Raw genomic sequence first — 19,068 nt, 5'->3', positions numbered from 1 at the left:
ATTTCAAATGAATTTCATGTGCTCCAAGTTCACTGCATGGTCTGGCATGAGTATTGCCTTGTATTTGGGATGTTGAAAACTCAACAACCACTCTTTATGTATTATAAAGTAGGGCAAAAGTGGTTTCTTACCAGCAATAGCAGCTCTTTCCGACTTGGACAGAAAAACACGACCCAGTTCAAAGTCGTGGCCTCTGTGCTTGAATTGGAAAACCACATACACACCTGTGTTGTCTTCAGTCACAGCCATTGCCGCAAAACATCTTTTTCCACACTTGACACTTGAAGGCCGCTTCAGCTTTTGTTTACTTGTAGCTGTGGAAAAAGATAACCAGGTAGTTTATTCTAACTTAAGCACTGGACTTCCAACACATGCTTAGTGGTGGTTCTACTACACCATTTACACCATTTAGCTACAATTCAACTTGCCTGCAACCTAGCTACGCGAACTGCGCAAAGGTGTGGTATTTTCACGCTTTCAGGGCAACGCAGCGTTTTCAGCAGGGGTACGAGAAGACTTAAATATAAGAAACAAATAGTGAACGTGCAAGTAATTCAGTTTGAGATGGATCATCTACTAGACTTTTCAAATATTGAGTAATATTTGCAGTAATGCAATGGATTGCCCGAGGTCAAAGCATTGCATGCAGCATTTCAAGGGCACTTTGTTTGTCTCGAAACAAGAACAAATAAAACAAATCTGGGTTTTTACATGCCAATACCACGATCTGATTATCAGGCATGCCTCTCTCAGTATAAGTTTCGTCCTGGCTGTCAACACCAATCGAAGCAATTACTATATGCAATGCTAACAGGGTACGGTGACAAAAGCAGCATTCATAGCAAGCACAATGGCATGCGCTAAGACCCACTGACCACTGGAAGGCACACAGTTTGCATTGCATACATGTGTTCTTGCACGTGGTTCAGAACTGTACGGCAATTTGTGATCTTTTAAGTACAGGAACTAACTTCTGTGCACACTTGTGATAGTTGCTGACTTGTGAAAAGAGGGGCAGGTTACTTGTGCCAGGTTCAAATTATTGTCCGGAAAATATTGTATATGGTTTGTGAGCCCTGCATATAGTAGAATAATATACAAGTTAAAGTGATGAAAGCTTCACATGGAAAGCAGATCTGCTGTGATCTTGTGGACTCGTACAGCAGTGCTTCATCAGTTATCAAAAACTCGTACTAATGATCTCGGAAACAATTGCCAATTGTACCAATATATTAACACCAAGCTTCCTGTAACTGCTTGCAGCCCATATCACAATCACCAAAAGCTAATTTCATGGCACACTACCCTGACCATTGGCCCTAATCAGCACTGCTTCATCAGGTCGGTTGGGTATCAGTAACTAGAGCTACAGTTAGCTGATGAATTGACTCATATCTATTTGCAGTTGAATCGACTCATATCTATTTGCAGAGGCCAGCAAACCACCTTCTAACAAAATTGAGTGCATGGAATGGTAGCAATGTTGTTTGTGTCCACCACTGCCATCTTTGCATCCATTTGTGCTATGGCACCTCCTTCTAGACGCCGTTCATAGCCTCGCGGCAGTCTCTTGTTGAGCTTCTTGCATTGTTATCGGGTGTAATACACTTGTGCATATGTCATAGTGCATATGAAAGCACATGTGTCATTTGCAATGCACATAAGACATTCACCTTCACTTCTTTTGTTATGTGTGACAGAGCAAATTGTTCTAGTGCAGTTGTAATTTCTTGCCTCTCTGATGCCTAGGCACACAGCTGCTTTCATTAGCCCACAAAATATTTATTTATTTACAAAGGCTTTCTACCTACTCAAATGAAAGTACTTGCAACATACTGGCATGGTAGTAATTGGCTGGTTCTGGGTGTTAAAATTTTCTTAAATGTGTAAGCATTTCTATGCTTACCAAACGTCCATCACGCAAGATAAAAATGTGGGCCGATCCCAGAGATAGTGCAATACTGGGCCGACCTACGGCGGAGGTGAACAGCCTTCAAGCACCCAACAAAGTGAAAAGTGCATACAATATAGATAGAGCATGCAGCAGCGAGTGGCTTTACCTTTGTTCTGCCTGTCGCTACCACGAGATCGAAGCAGCGCTCGCAAATCTCTCAGCACACACCCCACCCTGCACCTTTCGTAGATCGCTTTCAAGATATGGGCCCGCTCTTCAAGGCAAAGCGACGAGAACACGGAGTTCAAGATATGGTCCACGCGGTGCATAATGGTTTGACGTGGATGGATAAGGCACTAAAGAGCAGTATCAGCTTATAATGATCAGAACGTCATCAGCACACCTGGCGCCGCCGTCTGCAGCAGTCCGTGTTGCTGCGACGCTGCTGTTTATACCGGTCATATTAACTTCCATAACACTCTTTTTTGTTCAAGTACCCTAAAGAGCCCAGGAGGCATAGGGGTGGGGGATGTTACGATTGGCCAGCGGGGATAGTGACCTTCTGGCTTCACTGCAATGAATCGCTTCGTGAAGCCAACAACACGCCCCCTTCGAATAGCCCTTCGGAGCCAGTAAGGCTAGACACGTTTGGCGGACAGGATTGTTAGCTGGTTCGCTGTCACCTTCAGGGACCAATTGGAGCAAGAAAACTCCTGGAAATGTTTGTTCTATGGCATTCCCCCATGTACTCTGGTAATAGTCACGGTCATGACAGATTCAGCAGCAAACTGCAGAGTCAGCTCAGGAACCAAGACATGCGAGCTTGAGTCAAGCGTGACAACACCTGTCTATGAGGCCTCACTGGTTTTGGTGTGTTCAGTAAAACAAAAGTGCAAGAGAGTGTGTGAACCTTCGCCCTCAAAGGCGGGTACTTCGACGACTTTGGACGCTTTGATTGGATGAAGGTTGGATGGCAGCTTTCCCTGGCCTAGGGATCTAGTAAGGACAGAGAGTGTTTAAGCAGACATTTTCGGCTGTTCAGTGTGCATTTCAGTCATGCTAGACTGATCAGATGTAATGTTCTCCACCCTTCATGTAGATATTGTAAATAAATCCCCTACTCCTCATTCCTCCCTTCAACAACATCCTTAGCATGAATGAGTCGGGACGATGGTATGGGCCAGGTACCCTTTTCATGGCAGACACCATCTCTTACAGGGATTACAATGAAAGGAGCAAAACATACCAAAAGTACACAACTAAACAAGAAATATGAATTGGAACAACATGAATTAGTGCAAAAAAACGACTTATTACAGGGTATATACAATGTGTGAAAAAACATAGTAATGACAAGGTTCAAGGTTCCTAAAATACTTGACTTATCACAATGAGCTGTTTTACATTACAAAACAATGGAAAAAAATTAAAGTATACATTACTAAACAGGAAAGCAAAATTGCATATTAAATAAGAACATCAAGAAATGCAACTGGAACGGAACAGCAAGAGGTAGTTCAGATTTCTAGGAACAACTTCAAATTATGTACAAATGAGTCGTGACAAATAGCGAGGAGAAGAGGTGAGTGGAAAAACGGATTAGTGTGGGTGAAGATGGGTGCGATTTTAAGTTGGTGATCAAGCCGTCAAGACACATGTCACGAGCTAGTCTGATATTTAGAGCCACGTGGGACAACCGATTGGAGTAAAGTTTATGAAAGAAGGACAATAGTGTCAGAAGCCTGCGTATATTGAGAGGAGCTAAATTAATCTAATATTCGATTTCTGTAACTAGATGTATGCGAGTAGTTTCTTGTGATGAAGCGAGCAACATTATTTTGCAGAGACTCTAGTTTGTGTTCGAGGTAGGCCTCATGTGTGGATTCCAAATCAAGAAGGCATATTCGATTTTAGAGCATACTAAGGTGGTGTAAGCCAGAAATTTGGTCTCGGAGTTAGCCGAGTGCAAATAGTGCCTTATGAAGCCAAGTGATCTGGTTGCTTTAGTAGAGTGTTCTAGTTTGCCGTTTTTACACTCGGCTAAGCAGCTGAGCGGAGCGAAAGCGTGAATGCACATGCGCCCTCCGCTTAGCTGCAAGCAGGCTGGTGGAGTCAGAAACACGGTCCGCTTACAAGCTGCCCGAGCAGAAGGTTGCTGCCATTTTTTTCTAGCAAGGGTGGTCGATGCACACACCCACTCTGGCACGTGCATCGAGGCACCTTGCCTGCCTTGCTCTTTACAAGACAGATTTGCACAGACGAAGACTTATGTCTGCTAGAAGGTGCGCATGCTGACCCATTTGAAAACCTCGCAGCGCGGGAGTATGTGATGCATGCTGTGCAACATGTTGGCATCAGAAAGGATCAGATTGGATGCAAAATGCAAGCTCGCTGGCTATCACGTGGCATTTCCCAAGATGGGGCTTTATTTTCCACTGGATAAAATGGACCAGTAATGCATTACAAGTTCACGTTTAGATGCTTTGTGGACAAATAAGCTATATGTATTCGTTTTACTTATAAAAGGTTTACTTATAAGTTTTACTTATAGGTGATTTTATTTTGTTTCATTACCCTGAATTCGGCCAAAAGGCACTGCAAATACGAAAGGAACATCAAGCGGAAAGCCAGAGAAGCCGAGATAATCTCGTGGCTGGCGGCAATGGAAAATAAACCTGCTATGAGTAACTACTGAAGAGGAAATAACAATATCGGGAAAGAAACAATCTATTATAACTCAAAGGGAAGCTTATTACTTTCTGAAATGAGCTCGGGATGCCTTAGAACACGCACTTATACAGCAAGATATAAGAAGGAAGAAGCATGTGCTTGCTGCGGTAAAGCTAGGGAAACAATAGAGCATGCTTTACTAGAATGTGAAATATCTCCCCAGCAGTAGATTTAGGCACCACTGGCCTATATACCATTAATAAAATATATCCAGAGAGGGAGATTAAGATGGACTGCAATGATTGTAATGGCATCATTGGAATCAGACATATGCTGGCGGGGTGTCCCGCGACTCTCCCCAAACTCGTTGAAGAATGGACACAGTGGGAGAAAAGGATTCAAAGCCCATTGTTTCAGGACCAACTAAGGGCAGTCCAGGGGGCCCATGATGTCGCTGAAAGGCTTGGCCTGACAGTGCCAACGTGGGAGCGGCCCGCCTTGGCTTGAGAAGTCTAGCCTCCGGACATCATTACAATAAAAGTTTTCACACACATACACCACTGGCCTGCTTGAAGCCCTTGGGTTCAGCAAGAGCAGAGGGAAAGTAAAAATGTATGCAGTAAAGATTGGTAAGCAGCGAATGGAAGATTGGTGGACAAAAAGTAGGGAAACGTCAAACAACAGAGGCTTGCAAAGACAAAGTTCACAAAGTTTGGTTATGGGAAGTCGTCGTGGGTTTTTTTTCTTTGTTAACATAGGTAGAACATTAGGCAATACAAGAGCTTCATGGCGCAACCCACACATCTTTCCAAAGGGGACACTCGTAGCACCTATCCATCCGTCCCTCTGCTCCGCTAGGCTAGACATACAACTAAAACATGCAATCAACCACCAATCCACCATGTGGCTTAGCGGGGCAACTTGGAGCGGGGTGGACCGTAATGACACTAAACTAAAACACTCTAGTGAAAATCACATCTACGCAAATGTTCCATGACAGATCGGATGACAAATGAACACCCAGATATTGTGAATACCGAGGCTACGGGCATGTTTTATAATTATGCAATTGCATAATACGGGTTTAGCTGTAGTCCCGAGTCTGATAGCTTTTGTTATATTAATGTTGATTTCCGCTTGCTTACTGCCCCACTTACGGAGATTGTCTAAGTAAGATGGAAGGTAGCAGGTGTCCTCAGGGTTAGTAGATCACGCAATCATCAGCAAATAGTCTATGAAACGCCTACCATTACTAATATCGTTAATATAATCTAAACACAAAATAGGCCTGAGCATGGAACCTTGCGGTACTCCAGATTTGACATGATTTAATGGAGACAAATGGTCATTGATGAAAACTGATTGCTACCGGTTAGTTAAAAAGATGGTAGTCCACCTACTTATCCTCACAAGTTAAGATCTGTCAGGTTATGAATAAGCCAGAATTGAGGAACCTTGTCAAAAGCCTTCGCGAAGTCTAGAGATATTACATCGATTCGATAAAAAGAATGAGTGGAGTTATGCAAGTCATTAATTCATATCAATCGTGTAAAAGTCCATGCCGACTGATAAAGAAAAAGTTATGTTCTGTAAGAAACTTCATTAGAGCAGATGAAATGATGTGTTCGAGAAGTTTGCAGCACATGCTGGTTAAAGAAATTGGTCTGTAATTTGATGGGTTAGACGAATCAACATATTTAAATATGAGAATTATGCAAGCTGCCTTCCAATCATTTGGGACGCATCCCGTGTCAATACATTGCTGAAAAAGCTTGGCTAAAATGGGACATATTGCAGGTTTGGATATCTTAAGAAGTTTAGGGCAGATGCCATCACGACCAGGAGCAGAGTTAGTTGGAAGACAATCGATACGATACAGGACTGTACTACTTCAGAAGCGATATTAATGTTGTGCATGCTTGAATGCAAAATAGGGGCCTGAAAGCTACTAGGTACAGGAGTCTCATCCGTGAAAACGGATGAAAAAAAAAAACTTTTTGAATTCAATAGCAACACGTGCCAGAGAAAGAATGTTACCATCCTTAGATAATGGTACCGTCAAGTTCGATAATTTGGGTTTCCTAAATTTTTGTGTCATTGCTAAGCATGTCTGAAATGTCATGGTTGAAAAATTTAACTTTGGCTGTTGTTGTTACGGTCCTGCATAAGTGTGCGTGCTCACGATAGGGCCTCCAATCTTCCACAGATGCTCATAGTTCAGCTCTGCAATATATAGGTTTCACATGCGTCGCAAACCAAGTGCTTTCTGTGCAGGCTGTTATATTGAATTTTGGAATATGCTTTTCTTTTTAAGTGTGATCAGCCCATTATGAAGAAAAACCCAGTTTGTGTTTATGTTGCAATGAGGGAATGACTGCAAGAAGCCGACAGAAAAGGTGGAAAGGTCACTAACAAGCCCGCTGACATTCACGCGGGTGTAATCAAATATTAATTTTTCTATTTTCATGTTTCTTTAGGGCACCTATGAATTCACAATGCAAGATATTGTGGCCACTGATACCATCCAATACATTTTCCGTAACATTATTTGGTTCTGTGGCTAGTATGAGGTCAGAGTGAATCACCATGAGTGGGAACAGAAACAATTTGATGCAAATTGAAAGTTGAGAGCATGTCAGGAAAATATTGGCATTGACGTTTTTCTTGTGCCATACAGGGGTCGGCATCAATGCCATTCAATATTGGGATAGTCGAAATCGCCGACAAGAAATATTGGTGATGTCGGGTACTTGTTCTGGACAAAACTTAAAGACTTGTTTAGATAATCCGGAAAGTAGTGGGATGAATCAAGTGGACGATAGCAGACTCCAATGACAGAGGTAGAATGTGTGGGCAGACAGAGAGCAACCCTTACAATTTTGAGGCAGGAATTAGTTTCAATAACGCAAGCTTCCAAACTAGATTTTACTGCGATTAACACACCGCCACCTCTCGATTCAGTTTTATGTTTTCTAAATAATGAAAACTGACGAGACAAGGACGATCCAAAATGTCAAATGACAACCAGGTTTCGGTGCCTAGAACGTCTACTGAACAGGATTCAAGATAAGAACAGAGGTGATCTTGGTTACGAAATAAGCTGCGGAAGTTTGACACAAGAATTGACACACATGCATCACAGCGTTCATTTTTTACATCACTGGGTTTTCACGAGGACGTGACGTTTCGGGAGGGCACTTACTTCATTAGTGGTATGGTCAAAGACAAATAGTGTTGTTTAGTAGAAGCTTGTCAAACAGAAGTTTGAACCTTTCAGCGGGCTTCTGTTTGGAACGTCCGAAATCTCGGAGTTTCTGGACTGCATCCTCATTGAAAAATCCTTATCAATCCACATGAGACGATTCAAACCTTTTTTAGTTTAAATGCATTTTTCAGTATGTGTTTTCTTTTTTAAGTTTAGGAATTTCACAATTATCAGCCAAGTATAGCCTTGTCTTTTCTGCCCTATTCTATGGGCATGTTCAATTTCACCAGCTGCAATGCCTAAATATTTAGAAACTAACTCAGTTACAAGCCCTTCTTTTTCCTGCCACGTCTGAGTCTTGCTCAATGACTGCTTTAAAGATAAGGTTGTTGTGACTCAATCTGTTACTGAGGTCGTCTACCACCAAACTTGTGTTGCAATTGTCCTGATTTTATGCTTTCCAGTTTGTCTGGGTGTCAAGCATATGAATTACCTCGTGACGCCAGAGGTTCCTTCCATTTAGGAAAGAAGTTCAGTAACATTCGTTTGGACGTCTTTTACTTTCCCTAGGATGTCTTTCTGAAATTTTCTATTACAGGCTGCCGTATCCTTGAAAATGAGTTGATAATGACATTGGGCTGCGTAGAGATGAGCAAGTGGTACAATGCTTAAGCGTACTTAAGTCCCAGAGGAGTTTCTGCATGAATTTTTCAATTGTTTATGAAGGTTTCTTACCTATTCAAAGAAAAGTGTTTGCAACATACTGACGTGGTACTAATTGGCTGCTGCTGGCTGTTGGCCTTGGTGTCTTCCTTTGCTGTTGAGCAGCATTTAGTGAGTGCACAGTAATAATGAGCTGCACCAAATGGCTACACATTACTGCTGTACTACTCGAACTATTCCAAAAGGGCCAATTTTTCTGCTCCAACGTGCACCATGACTACTTATTTCCTAGCCCAAATCCTTAACTGGCTAGGCCACCGCTGCATGCTGACACACCACCCACTGTGGGTGTGGGCTGTATTAGCCAAGTCTCAGTAAGACAAAAATAACTGTGGCACTGTTCTTTTTGAGCTTTGTTATTTAATGAAAAGGCTTTGAATTCAGGCCACCAGTGCCACAATAAAGTATTCCTATTCCAGCCGCACTACTTGTTAGAGCTGCATGCCACCTGCATTACTAGCTGGGCCAGTCACTTGAAATCGGTGGACTATAAGGTTAGAGTAGAATCAAACAGAAGACATTTTTTTGATATACTGGCTTTGGACGTCCCCAAATTTTTGGGATGGGCCTGCTATAAATTTTACGTATCCATAACATGGGAAGGTTATGACGACATGTAACCCAGGCAGGCAATGCTTTTGGAAACAAACTTTAAACTTTGCCACTCCGACAGTGGTGAATAGCGTGATCTGTTGTCATGTTGAGCAGTACTACTTGCATCTGACCGCTGGATGTATTGTGTCACTGTTCATTATTTATTACATGTGCTTATAACATGTGCTCCAAAAAGATGTTCCAATCATTGGTGCAATCTACTAATACCAGCTACTTTCGCAATGTCTCTGTAGGCATCTCTTTAAATCCTTTTATGCCTAACACGATACACGAGGACTCCCCTGCAATCACTGACACAGAAATAGTACAGTGTAGTTCTAAAACAAATGTGCTTAACTCATATTGGTGACAACAAATAGTTTAACATTGGTGCTGTCATAGGTCTGGTTTGCGATTACAGCCGATGTCTTGTGGTTGATTATAGGAGTTCTTTAACAGCAAGGTCCAGCATTGCTAGAGCTTTGTTTAAAGGGCAGCCACTTGGACAGTGGTACGCTTGGACTCGGGTGTAAGTAGTTTAATATTGATGCATAGGCTTTGAGGTGATTAGGGTTAGGCTAGTGTATACAATTTTTATTCTGTTCTATTTTCTTTCGCATCACTCGCACTTCATTCAGTGTTACTGCATAGATGGTGTGTTGAATGATAGGAAGGAAATAGAATCATATGTATAATCTTGGCCAAGATGGCCTTGGAGTATGTTTAAGCCCAACTTTAGGCACACATGATTCCCAGCTTGGGTGAGCATACTGAGATAACTGTCCAGGTTGAGGTTCATTCTGATATGCTGTTAACGCTTCTTTGAGTAATCGTATAAACATGACTGAACAAAAATCTCTGTGGTTTTTAAAAACCCATCAAAGCCAGAGACTCAGACTGGTGGTCATGATACGGGCATTTCACGATACCTTGTGAAGCATAACTTCCAGACCGGTGACAGACGAAGTAGAAATGCTTCTTTTTCAGGTGGCCGCAAGTCTCTGTACCTGTCCTTGCAATGAAGCGACTGCGTGTGTCTTTCTCCACCTTTTCCTTCTATGACTTGAAAGCTGATCAGGATAATAAAATAAAGCAAATGTTACATGTATGCAGTGTGTCAAGGGGAATCTGTTTATTGTAAGCCCACGTTGGCTGTGCAGAATATCTTATGGGGTAATTTAGAAGAAGAAAGAAGATTAAGTACCCTGGACACTTGTATGTTCAGTCTGCATTTCAGGGTGTGTAATGCACAGAACTAGCGTTACAAAGTTGAATCGTAGACATGTTGTGGAACTCAGTAGTTATGAAGAAGAGGTTCAGTGACATCTTTTCTCTTCCTGATGAGGATCAAGCATTTGTTTTTCTCAGGGCAAAATTTTAGAGCGAAGCATAATGGAATTGAAGAAAAAGAAGATATAAAAAAGTGACAAGAATGATGTTGCTTCTTGTACATTTTTAAACTATGCTTTGTTTGAGTACATTTTGCAGCTTTCATACAGAGATCAAACTCCTGCAAACACAGTATGTATAGAAACTGTAAGCTAATTTGCTTTATTAATTTGAGGTTGACACTGTGACATGGCGTCTAATTATAGCAGCACAAAGTGACTGCCATCAAAATTTTTTTCGTGAGCAACGCCAAGAACTGCATGAAATGACAACTGAAAATGACAACTCTACATCTTACAAATTTCCGTTCTGAACGAGAAAGAAAATACAGAGAATCATGCCTTATCTATAAGTTCAAGGCATTGCAACAAATAGGCATAAACATTTCAAAAGGAGCTTTATAATCTATCCGCTATGCTAAATTTCAAGCTATAGGCAACACACTTAGTTTGGTTTCTTGGCGTATCCTTCTTTTTTTCTTTCCTCTTCTTTTTCTCAGCCGGCGTGTCAGACGCCGTTGACATGCCGGCTAACACGCGTGCGTTGGCACGTGGTTGACACCATGTTTTCCTCGTGTTTTAACTGAACAATTAGTAGATTTAAATTTTTTGCACATTGGGGATTCAGGAAATATAAAACTTCGACAGGAGCTATCATTAGAACTAGTGTACAGTACTTCTAGCACTTCTTTAATCAAACAATGCAAAATTTGCGCTTTGGTTGACTCAGCTTTTACTTATTGTGTTAAGATTGATATGAAGTGCTACTTTGTTTTTTCTGCTGTGTGTACATGTTTTTAGACGCAATCCTTTCCATTGTATGGAGTTCTCGCTCACACAAAGCCATGTACTCGATTGCAGATCGACCTTAGGCAGAAGTGCAATCTCATACCTGTGCACTTGCCTCTATTCATTAGTGTGCAATACCGCGCAAGCCTGTGCATAACTATACGACGACTGTAAAGCATATGAAAGCTCCAGCACCAGTTTAAGGCACAAGATTAGACCAGATTTCTTGAACAGAAAAGCTGATTTAACACATTATTAATGTACAAGGAGGCTTGTCCATGCTACCTAACCTGACAACTATTGCTTCTAGACCCTAAAGAATGCAGTAAAAAAAAAAAAGTAGGTGCTTGCTGTAATGGGGAGAAACAAATTTTTCCTGTACCATACTATAGGTGCTTACCCATTTCCAAGTTTGCAAAGCGAGTGCTTTCCTGCATGGCATGGCCACCACTATGGCTAATATTCATGCTACCAAATCTGCATATATTGTATCGCATGGTTTACCTTACAGAAGTTGGGAACTAGAAGCAGGGTTCATACTTTGTATATTTGTTTTCTTTTTTTCATTAGTTAAAGTAAAAATAGCAAATCATTAACTTCATTCATGCTCCTCCAGTCACTTTTCTTTTATAGAATGTATTCTAGGGTTTTATGCGCTAAAACCACGATTTGATTATGAGGCATGCCATAGTGGCGCAGTCCGGATTAATTTTGACCACGAGGGGATCTTTAAAGGGACACTAAAGTGAAACAATAAATCAGTTTAGACTAATGAAGCATTGTTTGAGAACCCTGCAGGCAGTGATTTCAAAAAAATAGTTTGATTATTAGATGAGAAAATGAAGGTCCAAGTATTAGTATTTGAATTTCGCGCCGAAACCCCAGCGCCGGTATGTTAGCGTGACGTCAGGGATTCCAAAGTATGTTTTCGCATTTGGGCCGCGTTGGCTGAATAAAGGTTCCCGGAACTTGCCATGTTTAATATTTGGTTCCTTTGGAACTCAATATAGTCAATCTGTACCGCTATATATAATTAGTAGGCCCTAGAAGATGCCATCAAAATCCACGACGTCACAGCCCCCAGGTGCGGGAACTCAAGTAGGCGTCGCCACCCGTATTTCGTTCTTGCGCTTTTTCTGGCTTACCAAACGTCTTATCATTGTAACAGTGGTGTTTTTGGTGTTGTAGAACAGTAATTTACCGATGCAGAAGAAATAATTTTTCACTTTAGTGTCCCTTTAACGTGCCACACAAGCGTTTCTTGCATTTCGCTCCCATCTAAATGCGGCCGCCGCGGCGGGCACATTTTTTTAAAACTTAAATATGCGATTCCTAAAAAAGATCCATCAGCAATGATTCTGCGTTGCTTCGATTCAAAACAGCAATGATAAGCATGCAATTTAATGTATGATGGTATAAGTTGCAGCTAGTGCATGGTCAGAAAAAATGTTAAGCATGAAAGCACCATAAATGAGCACATTTCAAGCAATAAGTGAACAAGTGAATCGTTCACTCTGCAAGCCCGTAATGCAAAAATAACAGGTGCAGCGGTAATCACGCGTTGCTTTGAGAGAATAAGCAAGTGTCTTACCTGGCATTGTCAGAAAGTGATACCTCTCATATTCCGGCTCGAAGAAATGCACGCTGATATGGCGGTACTCCAGTTCTTTCAAAGTCAGGGCTACTTCACACTCGTCGCAGTTGTACTTCAGGTGAGTGATTTTGTGCACAAGTTTTATGTGCCTCTGCAGACTGCGATTGTTCGCAGTACTGACATTGTACTGATTGGTCGCAGTACTGACATTCAAAGGAAGCAACTTTCGCCATTGCGAGACCGCGAAGAGAAGCATGGTGTTTCCTAAAAACCGATTACGTAACTATGCTCAGTGCGTGCAAGCGGGCCTTTTATATCTGCGGGTGCTCTGACCATGGAGGAAAGAAAAGGCTGAGAGATGCTGACGTCACTCTTTGCGAAGCATGAGTGACGTCGGAAGGCGTGGCAGATATCCTCTCTTGTGCATATCTCTCTCCTCCGGCCCGCAACCACGCACGAACTGCGTGGGCTGCACGGGCGCGCCTGTAGCAATTCGAAAGCATCTACTATTCTGACAAAAGATGCAATCGCGATGTAACGTTGGCGAAGTCTGAGTATTCTGCCCTGGCATTGAAACAAGTTTAAAATAAACTCCTCACATTAGACCGTCATGTTGGACTCCGCAACTTTTGCGGGATTTTGTGAAAAGCAATATGGTTTATTGGTCCAGCCAACTGAAACTGTCCTGATGGCTTCTAGACCCACCATGTTGTATTAGTGGTTTTGGCGTTGCGCTGCGAAAGTGAGGTTGTGGGATCACATCTCGGTCGTGGAGGCCGCATTTCGACGGGGTTCGACGAAGTAAAAATGCAATGCCCGTGTACCGTACGTTGAATACATGTTAACGAATCCCGCGCGGTGAAAATTAATCCGCAGTTCACCGCTATGGTGTGCCTCATTATCAGTTTTCGGCTTTGGCACGTGAAGTGTCAAAATTTGAATGTTTGATTAACCGCAGGTACGGTGGCTGCCTAGTTCCTGCGTCATTTTAAATTACCTTTATCGTTCATTTCTACCTTCGTTTCCTCTGTTTGGGCTCCCTGGGGCTAGACCATAGTGGTTATGGCTAGACGCGGCGATGAAAAAATCAACGAGTCTAGAAGTTCAGGACAACATTCATTTGGGCTAGATGGTGCATACTTGATTTAGGAAGGAACAGCGCCAACGAAGACGTTCACAAGTGGGGAGAACGACACAGGACAAGCACCATGTTAAAATTGGCTCCAAGGCGCTGTCAATACAGGTTAAGAAAATGTTAGTAAGCACCGGGGCTACGCAGGATCCAATACAAATCCCTTGTCTTTGTCGATAAAACTTGTTCTCGAAAGAGATTAACGTCACATCAAGGTAAAATTCTAGCATTTTCATAAAATTATATATTGACACGCCAGAGGAGTTTTGGAACTCTACTGCACCGTTACTTTCCATAGCATCTCTGACAGAACGAAATAAGGCATCGTGGGGCACAGAGTAAAACAAGTCTTCAACATCTACTGAAAACACATAACCATTGGAAGTACATCCCTCAAGAAACCTAACAACATCTTTTGAACTCTTTGTGGCGTACGGATCTTGAACTTTAAGGGATGCAAGGTGCTTTTGAAGAAACTTGCTTAACACAATCAGCCAAGTTCCATTTTCGCTGACCGCTGTTCTGAATGGCACGGACAGTTTGTGCGTTTTGGCCGTAAAGAACATGGAAAGGGCATTGCTTTTGCTGTTACCAATGTCATTGGCCAGCGTGCTCAGATCTAATTCTTTGCACATCGCAGCCGCCTTGCCTCTCACTCGCGTCGCACTAGCTTTCAGAGGGATGAAGTTCTTTGCAATTGCTTCGCCGGCTCTTTTTTGAATCTCTTCCTCGGTGAGCACCACAAACCCACCATCCTTGTCAGCTTGAAGAAGCCGGAGTCTATTCTTCCTGAAATACGACACGACTTTTCCCATAGAATCTTTGCTAGTCAACGTGTTAGTGCTGGTCGTAGATCTTATAAGCGTATCCACACCATCCAGAAGGCATCTTTCACGGTTTTCTTCCAACGCCTTTCCTGCTATGCGCCTATTAAGCGCTAGGAACTCATGTGCTTCTATCCGTGGCTCGTGGCTGAATTTCGGACCTTTGTTCAACACATGCCTGACATCGTTGAGAAGATCAACGTCTCCGATGACCGTCACCAGCCTTTCCGGGGGCTTCTTGTCCTTCTTCAGAGAAGAGGACTGTAAACACTGGTTCAGTGTCTGAGCCCATCAAAATATATATGTATATATATATATATTATAGAGAGAGAGAGAGAGAGAAAGAACAGCGCATTAGTAACTCCCAGTTATGGATATCCATACATTTGTTCCCACGCGCAGGCATCATGTAATGAATGATTGTAGACCAAAAAATATTTCGCGTTTCTTTCCGGATAAATACATGAACATTAATAATGCCTTGGTTTTCATACTTATTAAGAAGTAAAGGAACATTACAGGTTAGCGATTGCATTAGATAAATTGTTAGCGTTTTTGGCACGAGCCATCTATCCTGGCTGTAGTCCCGACAGTGATTGTACAAGTGAAGAGACTTTGTTAGAGGAAAAAAATATGAATAGAGTAAAGGAAAGCCATACAGATCTGGCAGTTTGAAATCGCGTTAAATTTGGTGAAAAGTGGTGATGTTGTGTGGAGGTATGGAACGTTAGCAATAATTCCGACGTGCACGTTTCTGAAGAAAAAGCTTGTGTTAGTGTTCACAGTGGTGCCCCACACATGCATGCAGTAGTTAATATGAGACGCAAATAGTGCCTGGTAAATTTGTAATTTCAACTGTTCTGGAAAGAAATAATATTTTTAAGGCCGTTGTGGCTGGACCATCCCAATGAAGTGGAAAGGAGTGCGTTCGCTTTAGGAATGACATCGCAAGCCTCCAGACCAGAGACAAACAGGCTGGTATCATCCACATATAGAATGGTTGTTGCCTCGCTTTCTGCAAGGGTTCATCGAGCAATAAGGTTCCCAAAGAGCTCCAGCTGCACGGGAAGGTGCGAGGTGAAATCCGGCAACACTCATGCAGGCGGCTGTTCCCCCACTCTCCATTCCCCCCAGCCGCACTTTGCTTCGCTGCACCGCTCATTCTTGGCTCAGCAGCCGTCCGATATGGAGGTTCCCATTGTTGATCGCGCCAAGTACGAGATTTGTTCCGCAATTCGCTTTTTGCACGCCAAGGGGACTCCCCCGTATGTCTATCATGTCATTAACGTAAATGTCGAAGGGGACCTAAAATGCTGCCCTGTGGGACACCTAACAATATTGCCGTCCGAGGAAATACTATTTCCAATGACAACGCATTGCCTGCAATCAAGCAGATACGAACACAACAAAATATGTCGTTCCATGTACACCATTGGCAGTCAACTCTGTTAATAGAATCTTGTGTTGCGGACTGTGAAAAGCCTTGCTGTAGTCCGTAAATATCCGGACTACTAGGTTTCATTTTTCTAGCTTCTTGATTAACACCTGCTGAACAAGCAGTGCAGTTTCGGTAGAGCAGGTCATCAAAGCTGTTTCTCCATCGCCAGGGTTTGTGTCATGCCCTCCAACCATGATTCCTCGCTCCTTTGTGCCCTCCAGAGGGGCACGGTCATGGCCCCCCAAACAAGGGGCTTAAATCACCACAGCAATGAAATTGCAATTTTTCGCTTTTAATATGCTTTAGTGCAATACATTGCATAAGCCGCGTTTACATGAATGCGACAACGTCGCATTGCATTTATAGCGCATCACATTCATGTAAACAGCAGTAATGCGCTAGGAAGGCGCATCGCATTAGTGCGCCAGGCGAGGGTAGATTTACGGGCGCGAGTCGACTCTCGCGGAGCATGTAAACGCAGGATCGTCGCATTAGGAATGATGGGAAGGAATTGGCCACCAACATGGCGGCGGTCCCGGCTGCCCGCTTCGAATTGAATTTGGCGTTGCTTTTGTAAAATGCACTTCGTTCGCAGCAAATGATTGTGTAAACGGCTTTCGCTTAGTCTCAGGCCGCTTCGACGACAGAGTATTATGGCTAACCTTGTAGTGTTTTCGAGATCGCAGCTCGTTTCGAACGGGTCGAAGCATAACGAAAGAAACATTCGAGATGTCAGCGCTACCTATCTCTAGAGCCGGGAAATAGCCACAACGACGGCATATGGCCTCTGAGATCCGAAGATCTCGCTGGTCAACTGAAACTGTAAAAAACGTGCGCTGCTTATCGTACGCTACACTATAGCGTATAGTGTACGCTATAAGTTGCGTACGCTAAACCAAAACTGTCTATTTCTCGGCACTCAGCCACCAACGTGCACTCCGCCCACTACCGGATATACCAGTTAGACCGGAAGTCGGCTGCACTTCCCTTATGCGACACCTTGTGGCGCTTCGTTTTCGCGAGAGTTAATGCGCTACATGTAAACGGCGTCGCATCGCCTTTCCCAAATGCGCTGGGAAATGCGATGCGCCACTGTCGCATTCATGTAAACGGGGCTATAAGCTTCCCTGCTTAACTCAACTGTAATGTGGCAGAGGTGACTTTAGGAACACTTTCTAGATATGCCAAACAATATGTGCATTCTGGTCAGAACTACACCTGACTTAACATTCCGACATGTCGGCATATGGATGGCCCTTGTGCAGTTTAAGAGCACAAATACGCATGCTGGTTGTGGCTTGAGGAAATGTGATTTCTTAAACAAGTTTCAATGCCAATGCCCTAGACTGAGCTTCACCGCAATGCAGTTGTGTTATGCACTGGAGCTTCTGTAATGTATTGCGGTCCATCACTGCAGCAACGTCAGAACCAGCTTTGAATGGGTGTCATGTGAGTTATTAGATGTCTCGGTGCTCATACTGTGACAGATGATGGCACATGTGCGCATGTATAGTCGGGAACATGTGCAAGGCTGTGTTGCAGTCTCGTATATGGAGCTTGCAAGATGGGCGAAGCAAGGGCCCAAATCACTACAACCCTGCCGGAAATAGCTCTAAATCCCTGCCTGTACACTCCTTAAGGGTTTCGGTGCTTTTACCATAACCGGAGATTGCACATATTACTATATTTTCAAAACTGAGCTCATTGGAACATCTTCCTGTTCATGCTATGCACACAAAAATTAGGAATAAGGGAAAAATTATGCAGATCCCACACCCTGTGGGAATTGATGTAAGTGAAGCTCTCCATGCTGGATGCTCTGATTGACGATAATTAGCAGTGTTGACGGCTAAAGCTTAATTTCTTCAACGTTTAGGCTAACACGAGATTGGCGAATTGATGTTAAACGTTACCTTGTGGGCACCACTGCTGTTTGTCTGCGTAATAGGCGGAACACACAGGGAGAGGTGTTTGCATGAGGCATTGTTGTGGGCCATATCTTATAACCCGAGAGGGTTGAGTGTTGTCATTTCCTCATATGGCACATCGCGTTATGGCAGAAGTTTTAAACTTGAATTGGATTATGGGGCTGTACGTGCCAAAACGACACTCAGATTATGAAGCACGGCATAGTGGCAGACTCCAGATTAATTTTGACACCGTGATGTTCTTTTATGTGTCCCAAAATCTAAGTGCACATGGGTTTTCTATTTCGCCCCCGTCGAAATGTGGCTCCCGCGATTGGGATCAAATCCATGACCTCTCGCAATGCCATAGCAGCAGAGCTAATGCAGCGGGCACAGAAGTGTTGATTTGACGGTCAACCACTTCTGTAGTGTTTCCTGGACGCTGCAGTGTGCTTTAATTAATGCGGCTCTGCTTCTGCATGCCCTGTGTGAATTGCCCGCTTGACATATTTTCATTGTGTTTATTTTTTCAGAAATAGCAGCAACGTATTGTATTGTGCCTTGAACATAAGCACACCGCAACTGCTGTTGTATGTTAGTGGAGTTTCCTTGCCTTCTCATGTCACTTCCCCCATCTTATATGGGAACTGCCACTTCTCCTCCCTCTTCTTCTCTCTACAGTTCTATCTGTGTCCCCTCTCGCCTCACACATAAGCGCTGCAGTTTCTTCAGTGCTTCTGAGGGGAGTCACGGATAATTGCAGCTGTCAGGTGGCTAATGTGACAACGGCCAGGGAGCTCCAGAGGGCATTGTGCACATTCGATGCGGTGGGGTGAAAACAAGCTTCTCCCATCTCCTTTCCTCTCTTACTTGTGCCTGTCATGTATATACACACTCTGAACACCCCCCC

The 19,068-nt window shown here is 43.2% G+C and overlaps 1 protein-coding gene and 1 long non-coding RNA gene across 7 annotated transcripts in view; one reads left to right on the top strand and one right to left on the bottom strand.

Moving 5' to 3' along the window:
• Positions 1-3,021, top strand: part of LOC126528210 (uncharacterized) — a 32,784-nt gene extending 29,763 nt beyond the window's left edge. The window contains exon 4 of the mRNA XM_072285745.1: positions 2,144-3,021. Within this exon, the coding sequence (XP_072141846.1) occupies positions 2,144-2,274 (131 nt within the window). The 3' untranslated portion in view covers positions 2,275-3,021. The remainder of the gene's footprint in view (positions 1-2,143) is intronic.
• Positions 1-19,068, bottom strand: part of LOC129383789 (uncharacterized) — a 38,618-nt gene that overhangs the window by 10,280 nt on the left and 9,270 nt on the right. For 3 of the 6 annotated variants that reach the window (XR_008611670.2, XR_011891310.1, XR_011891309.1), the window contains 2 exons: positions 10,016-10,156; positions 132-314 (listed from right to left, as the gene is read on the bottom strand). This is a non-coding gene — a long non-coding RNA (uncharacterized lncRNA). Of the gene's footprint in view, positions 1-131; positions 315-10,015; positions 10,202-10,290; positions 13,035-19,068 lie in introns of those variants that run through there. The other 3 variants (XR_008611672.2, XR_008611671.2, XR_008611669.2) reach the window with 3 other exon arrangements.

Source organism: Dermacentor andersoni, unplaced genomic scaffold (assembly GCF_023375885.2).
Source record: "Dermacentor andersoni unplaced genomic scaffold, qqDerAnde1_hic_scaffold ctg00000039.1, whole genome shotgun sequence".
Classification (NCBI taxonomy): domain Eukaryota; kingdom Metazoa; phylum Arthropoda; class Arachnida; order Ixodida; family Ixodidae; genus Dermacentor; species Dermacentor andersoni.
Note: the sequence above shows the minus strand (reverse complement) of the source record. Positions and strands in the feature narration are given on the sequence as shown.